Source organism: Astatotilapia calliptera, chromosome 4 (assembly GCF_964374335.1).
Source record: "Astatotilapia calliptera chromosome 4, fAstCal68.1, whole genome shotgun sequence".
NCBI classification, from domain to species: Eukaryota; Metazoa; Chordata; class Actinopteri; order Cichliformes; family Cichlidae; genus Astatotilapia; species Astatotilapia calliptera.
In genome coordinates, this window is record NC_137425.1 from 12676975 (window position 1) to 12684649 (window position 7675).

General features: G+C 37.1%; 1 protein-coding gene across 4 annotated transcripts in view; it reads left to right on the forward strand.

Annotated features, from left to right (window-relative positions):
• Positions 1–6340, forward strand: part of LOC113020659 (immunoglobulin lambda-1 light chain-like) — a 49673-nt gene extending 43333 nt beyond the window's left edge. Inside the window, exons 1-4 of one of the 4 annotated variants that reach the window (XM_080300846.1) lie at positions 119–173; positions 270–591; positions 5125–5159; positions 5829–6340. In XM_080300846.1, coding sequence (XP_080156972.1) covers positions 134–173; positions 270–591; positions 5125–5159; positions 5829–6151 — 720 coding nt within the window. In that variant the 5' untranslated portion in view covers positions 119–133 and the 3' untranslated portion in view covers positions 6152–6340. Of the gene's footprint in view, positions 1–118; positions 174–269; positions 592–1429; positions 1526–1621; positions 1945–5124; positions 5160–5828 lie in introns of those variants that run through there. The other 3 variants (XM_080300848.1, XM_080300847.1, XM_080300845.1) reach the window with 3 other exon arrangements.
• Positions 6341–7675: the final 1335 nt, after the last annotated feature.

A 7675-nucleotide genomic window follows, 5' to 3' on the forward strand; every position in this document is an offset into this window, starting at 1 on the left:
AATAACAACAATAATAATAATATCAATAAAACGGGGAAAAGAAAAAAACTCCAATGCTCCTCCTCCTGTTAGTTGTATTAAATAGCTCTTCCACCATCATCTCTCCACTCAGTTCTTAGCCCACACTGACAACATGCTGGTGACTCTCTGTGCTCTCATCACTGCTCTAACATGTAAAGAGTCTACAATATACGAAGAAGAATGGATCTCATGTTAGATTTAAATGTCAGTGTGTTTCTCTTGACTCCATGTCTTCTTGTTGTTTGCAGGTGTGAGTGGTGTGACGGTGGTGACACAGAAACCTGTTTTATCAGTGAGGAAAGGAGAGACAGCCACCATGGACTGTAACCTGGGGACTGTTACAAATAAAGTTGCTGCCTGGCATAAACAGATTTCAGGAGGAGCTCCTCAGTTTGTGCTGCGCATGTATCATGGCTGGAGTTCACCAAGATATGGCTCTGGGTTCTCCTCTCCAAAATTCACATCCACTCATCAGTCAAGATCAGATTATCGTTTGATTATCAAGAATGTGGAGGAGGGAGACTCTGCAGTCTATTACTGTCAGACATGGGACAGCTCTGCTAGCAGTGGGGTATCACAGTGATTCACACTGTGACAAAAACCTCCTCACAGATACTTCTGCTTTCTGACTCTCAAACACTGAGTGACATTATTAACACATTTAATCCCACTGGCAACAATTGTTGCATTGGGATTAAATGGGAGGACTGTGACAAAACAAACAAACAAACAAACAAACAAAAAACTTGAATGAGTGACACTACAGCTTTTGTGAAATCTTAAGATTTAATATTTTCAGTCATTCAGTGTGACACAAAACGTTGAAATACAAAAATGATTACAGTTGTCTACACCTAAAATGTTTTAGCTAACATAACTCAGTCAGTCCTAGTATTATAGCTGAAAACTATTCACCTATAAATATCTTTTTTCACCCAGCTAAACTCAAAGGGGACCATGGGGAGAGCTGTCCTTTTTGTGGTGCTTGTAAAACTGTGATACATGTTTTCCTGCAATGTTCCAGCCTGAGGAGTGGATCATAACTTCTGTGTTCTAAGTTTCTATGTGATGAGCTTGGGGAGGTTTTTTCCATTGACACATTTATCCTGAGGCCAGTGTACATAAGACAGCACTTTATAGCACCAATACTGCATCTGAAGGACTGGAGAAGGAAGAAATTTATTACAATAAACATCAGGACCACAATTTTAAGGGAGAGGAGGGAGACATCATTATCACCAATAATTATAAAAACAAAAACAGAATTACCCTCCGCTGAAGATAATTTACCTAAAAGTATCACAAACTATGCAGGAGGAGGAGCACAAACTAAAGCTCCTCCTCCTATCGGCCTCTTCGAGATTCCGTGTTATATTAAATGGTTTACACCTCATCTCCTCATCCTTAAGAAGCGTTGAAATTTCTTTCCAGGTTACAAGTCCATTCTGAGCGCACACTGACAACATGCTGGTGACTCTCTGTGCTCTCATCACTGTTCTAGCAAGTATGGAATCTTATTTATGCTTCAGATTAGTGGTTATTTGTTGGATTCATATGTCAGTGTGTTTGTCTTGACTTCATGTCTTCTTGTTGTTTGCAGGTGTGAGTGCTGTGACGGTGCTGACACAGAAACCTCCTGTTTTATCAGCGAGGAAAGGAGAGACAGCCACCATGGACTGTAACCTGGGGACTGTTACAGATGCTGCTCGTTGGTATAAACAGATTCCAGGAGGAGTTCCTCAGTATGTGCTCTATTTTTATTATAGCAATAGTGGTCCAACCTATGGTTCTGGGTTCTCCGCACCAAAATTCACATCCACTCATCAGTCAACATCAGATTATCGTTTGATCATCAGCAATGTGGAGGAGGGAGACTCTGCAGTGTATTACTGTCAGACATGGGACGGCTCTGTGAGAGAGTACGTATCACACTGATTTACACTGTGACAAAAACCACTTCACTGTTACTTCTGCTTTTTGATGCTCTTTTTTTCACATGCTGACAAAACACCCATTCAACAAACTCAGTGTAAACCCACCACCTTCAAATAGTGTGTTTATTGTTATTTTTTATTTATTTTAATGTTCATCAATGAAAACCCACCAACTCTAGAGTGTGTTTTTATAAACACAGAATTACTCTTTTTGATACATTTAAGCAATCATCACTGAAAGTATATAAAATATCAAAGAATATGACGACCACCAACAACACAAGTTGTCACATATATGTACACAATGATGTACATGTTTTTAAATAATAGCAATGTGATAAAATGCTGATAACTGTAACATTCTAGCTGCAGTAAATCACATTAATCAACCTAAATAGATACTGTTAAAGTTGCACAATGTTTCATATGAAGTGAAAATGCAGCAAAATTAAATTTGATCTGTTGCAAGCAATCAACAGATCAAATTTAATTGCTCACTACAATTCTTTTCACACCTCAGCTGAATAGTAAAGGATGTTTACACACTGACAACATGCTGGGGATTGTCTGCTCTCTCATCACTTCTCTAAAGTGTAAGATGTTCTTCTCATCTGTTTCATAGCCCATCTTTTTGGAGAAAGACATTTCACACATGTTCTTTATGTGTTTGCTGGCAGATGCTGATGCAGTGTTAGTGTTTATTCAGATACCTGCTGTCCACTCTAGGTAAAGAAGGTGTTCTCAGCTGCAACACAGAGAAATGGTTGAATTATGTTAGATGGTCTAAACATTAGTTTCTTTTTTTTTTTTTAAATTCATATAGCACATTTTATTACAACAGCAATGTTGACCAAAGTGCTGTATAAAAATACAAAACAATTAGTACCAAATAACCTATAATATTACTTTATTATTAATACCAAACAAATGTCAAATATCTCTCTTAATGTATTAAAAGCCAATAAATACAAAAATGTTTTAAGATGATATTTAAAAGGATTGACAGCAGGAGCCTGTCTGATGTGTAAGGGTAGATCAAGGGTAGGCAACTCCAGGCCTCGAGGGCCAGTGTCCTGCAGGTTTTAGATATCACCCTGGGTCAACACACCTGAATCAAATGATTAGTTCATTACCAGCCCTCTGGAGAACTTCAAGACATGCTGAGGAGGTCATTTAGCTATTTGAATCAGCCGTATTGGATCATGGACACATCTAAAACCAGGGGTGTAGATATAATCTACACGCCTAAACTGTGTAGATAATATCACAGTTTAAGCGTTACAACCCCAAATGCTTGATCACCTCTGTGAACCAGCCTCGACCTTGGTATGTTTAAAAGCAAAAGATCATTTGATCGACAAGATCTAGAGGGCACACAAGGCTGTAAGAGGTCAGACAAATACCCCGGAGCCTGTCAATTCAGGGCTTTGTAAGTCAACAATAAAATTTTAAAATCAAGTTTGAAGTGAACAGCGAGCCGGTGAAGATAGGCAAGCACCGGGGAAATGTGTTCACGTCTATTGGTTAGTGTCAGAAGACGAGCTGCAGCATTTGTCAAAGTCATTATGGCAGCTTACTTGGCTTTCGAACCTCTATCCCCAGAGCTGTACTTTTTAACACAAATATATCTACTTTCTAATCCTAACTTTTTCAAAACAGAATTGTTGCATTTGGTTCATTTATAGCATTAATGCTCGAGAGTCAAAGTAGGCTGGAAGGAGTGCAGGTGTCTTCAGGTACTACAGAATCTAGCTAGCTCTACAGAAGAGGATGAGGAATTAAGAAAGTGACTGGCAGATGTTGATGCAGTGATAGCGTTGACCCAGACACCTGCTGTCCACACAGTTTCTTCAGGTCAACAAGCTGTTGTCAACTGCAACATTGAGAGAGATGATAGGAATTCTGTTAGCTGCTATAAACAAGTTCCTGGAGGGCTTCCTCTGTATGCTTTAAGATTTCACTATTCTGAGAGCTCACACAGATTCAACTCTACATCCTCATGAATTATTGATTATCACTAAAATATCAAGCGGACAGAAACAGGAGCAGTGCATTAATGTCAGACATGGGATGACTCTGCTGATGATTCCATATCAGTTATTTACATTGTGGGAAAAAATTTCCTCAGCATTGTCTTTGCTTTCTTTGAAACTTTTACTTGAAGACAGTCCCATCAAGAAAACTCTAGGTAACATATAACCTTCAAATAACCCGTTATTAAACAACGGCTATCTAATTTTAAAAAAATTATTTTAAACCTTCATTATTAAAAATAGCTAGAGTAAATGTAATAGTATTTAGATTACTCAAATTTGATCACTGTTACACTTTGTTTAACACTTAATACTTAATAAGAATGTTAATAAGATGCAGCTATTAAAATTAAGGCTACACTAAACTCTGATTAGAGCTTCTAGATTGAGAAAATTTAAAGAAGCTTAATTTGGATTAATCAGAAACACATTTGTAAAAATGGAAATGAAGAAATGTTAGGACAACTTTTGATTTCTTTGTAAGACATGGTTGTCAAACACTATGCGACCATTTGCTCTCTTTTATCTGCTCTAACATGGTGGATCCTACATGTTAGAACATGTGTACTTCATTTTATAGCCTGTACAAGACAAAAAACATTAAATTTATTTAATCTGTTTTTATTTTCTGAGAGGTGGGGATTCAGCAAAAGTGTTGACCCAATTAACCAGTTCTCAGTTCTGAGATTTCATCATTCTTACAGGTCAACTGCATTTTCTGCAGGATTCTCCTCAGACAGATTAATATCTAAATCCTGACCAAACACTGATTTCAAGTCTATTATCAATCATGCAGAGACAGGAGACTCTTCAGTGAGTTCCTGTTAGACATGGGAAGACTCTCCCAAGAAAGCTGGTTCATAGAGAAGCAGACTGTGGCCAAAATCTTATTGAGAGACAGTACAGCTCTGATTAATGCTGGCCAATAATGACGACTTTATTAAATCTTGCACAAAACAAGTGACATGAAGGAATAAACTACAAAGAGAGAGACACAGTTATAAAATACAAACAGATGAAGTGAATGAGATGTTGACAGTGAAAGTTGGTCTCTACAGGATGTTTCAGTTCCTCTCCCCTCATCAGTGACAGTCAGGAGGTTTTTGTACAGCCATGTATACAAACTGAATCACTGTGGTATTCGGACAAGGCACCAAGCTGATTGTGACAAGTAAGTACTTTTTAACTGATCATAAAACAACAGAGATTTTGCGAAAATCTGCTGATGACTAAATTCAATATGTTTCTTGTTCTGCATAATTTATTATGATTTTGTACAATCTGAAATAGTTTCAGGTTGTCTCATATACAGGAGACATGAATGACTTATGTTTAAAAAAATGTGAAATGGTGTCAAACCAGTTCTATGAAAATGATGTGAAATATGTTGTTTTTCTGTTCTTATTGCTTTTAATTTATGTTTAGGTTGGAATTTCAAAAACATACATAGGCCCGTTTTCTCTTTCTTGAATAGTAGTTAACACTGTTACTAAAGTTCAAAATTACTTTTCTTTGATATGAAAGAAAATTACCCACATTAGCTGACATGTTATGCAGAAACCTGTAGAATTAAATCAAATATATCTTACATGGAAAGTCAAACAGTAATTAATCATATTTTATTTGGTAAAAATACAAAAAAAATTCAAACAATATGTTGGATCCATATATTTTTGTATTGTACATTAGTTTTGTTTTCTTCTAACTTCATAACAAATGTTATATTAATTCCATATTGAGTCTTCTTGATTTCTTCTTGTTTTATGACTTCATTTCCAATTTCCTTCTTTCCTTTCATTTCTCTTTTTTTGTTTTCTGAACATCTTTCATGTATTTTCAGGCTCCAGCCTCCCTCCTCCTGTCCTGACAGTCTTCCCTCCGTCCAGTGCTGAGCTCCAGTCCGACACAGCTTCTCTGGTCTGTCTGTCCAGTCAGTCTGTGCCTTTTGCAGATGTGAGCTGGTTGGCTGCTGGGAGTCCAGTGAGCAGTGGGATCTCTACCAGCACTGCTGTTCAGAGACCAGACCAGACTTACCAAATCAGCAGCTCTCTGACCATCCAGACATCAGACTGGAACATGGATAAGGTTTACACATGTAAAGTGTCTTTGGGCTCACAGACTTCAGAGAAAACCATCAAGAAGTCAGAATGTCCCACTGAATAGTCGAGGACCAGAATGTGCATTTAAAATCTGCTTCTTTACTGCTTGTGCTGTTTGCTCATTACAGTCTTTACGTGTTAGAAATCAAAATAATGCAAAAGGTTTAAGTCATGTATTCATTTGCTGGTTTTTAACAAGTATTTTCAGGAATTCATGTTTTGCATTAACTTAATAAAAGCATTGATTTAAAAATGTGTTTTCTTGTGAATAAATGGGATTGTGCCACTGTTTTGCACCAACATAAATTTAAGGTGATTGAAATGAACTGTTACATTTTAGAGAGGGGCACACCGAGGAAAACAACACTCATAAGCACAAAATTTTCAATTTTCTTGCTCCCATAGTTAAAACACAAGTATATTCTAACATACAGACTAATTAATATTTGACCACTAGAGAGCATCATTTAATATTTCTTCATAAGAGTAAGAGAGAAGGTAAGTGTCACTGGTTTAAAATGTTGGTTGTAGATTTGCAAATGTATCTTCACTCTCGGTTAGTGAAGCATCGCCTCTCTGTGCTTCTGTTTCTTCGTTTCCAGGATGCACCTGCAGGTCTTAGTAACTCAAGTAAATGGCAAATAGGCTCCCTGTAAAATAAAATGGACCTGCTGTTTTTAATGGAAGTGTTTCAGGTCATATCCTTTGATCATTCAGAGACAGCTGAGCACGGTACGATGTTTGCCTAAACCTAACTTACTTACTGTTGAAGAACACTAAATGAAGTCCAGTTATGAAACTAAGCCTTTCTGCATCTTTCTGCTGTCATTTGTTGTTTTGCATTGAACATTAAAACCATTACATATAACCAGTCGGTAATATCTAACAAGAACAGAAGTTGAATGAAAAACACAAAACACTGTGCAGAAGACCCAGGACCATGACACATGAATGCAATCCATTCCTTCCACTTTTGTGAAAAGGCGTCTCCTTTGGACCTTTGCAAGAAATCCATCCTCTCATAAAGATATCCTTTATATACCCTTTAATTACTCCAAGATAGAGCATCATGGGATCTACAGGGATTTTGCAACCTGTTTCCTTTCTTAGAGTTAAACATGTATCGTCCCAAAATGTTTGAACTTTCATGTCCAAAGATTTTGTGAGTGGGTGTCATTCATGTGACCACATTGCCTCCTGCTGCTGTGACTCACATTGCTTTTAAGGTGTAACAAAGACACAAATTCAATTTTTTCTAACCAATTTCTCTCCAGTCTGTTGAGCTTGTGTGTCACCCACATAGAAGATAAATTCTCCTTTGTTATTTGTATGTCTAGTTCTTTTTTGTTTTAATGTAGGTATTATTCCCTTTGTGTTTCTGGAGGCCTTGGTATATTTTTCCAATTATTCTGTTTATATGTTTCAGTCTTTATATATACACACTATGATGCTAATAAAGAAATAAATGAAGACAAAGGAAAAACAATATTATGATGATGTAATAGGGAGAATGGAGGAGACACAGCTCCTCCTCCTGAGACTTGTATTAAATGGCTCCTCCAGCGACTTTTCTCGAAATCATTTCTTA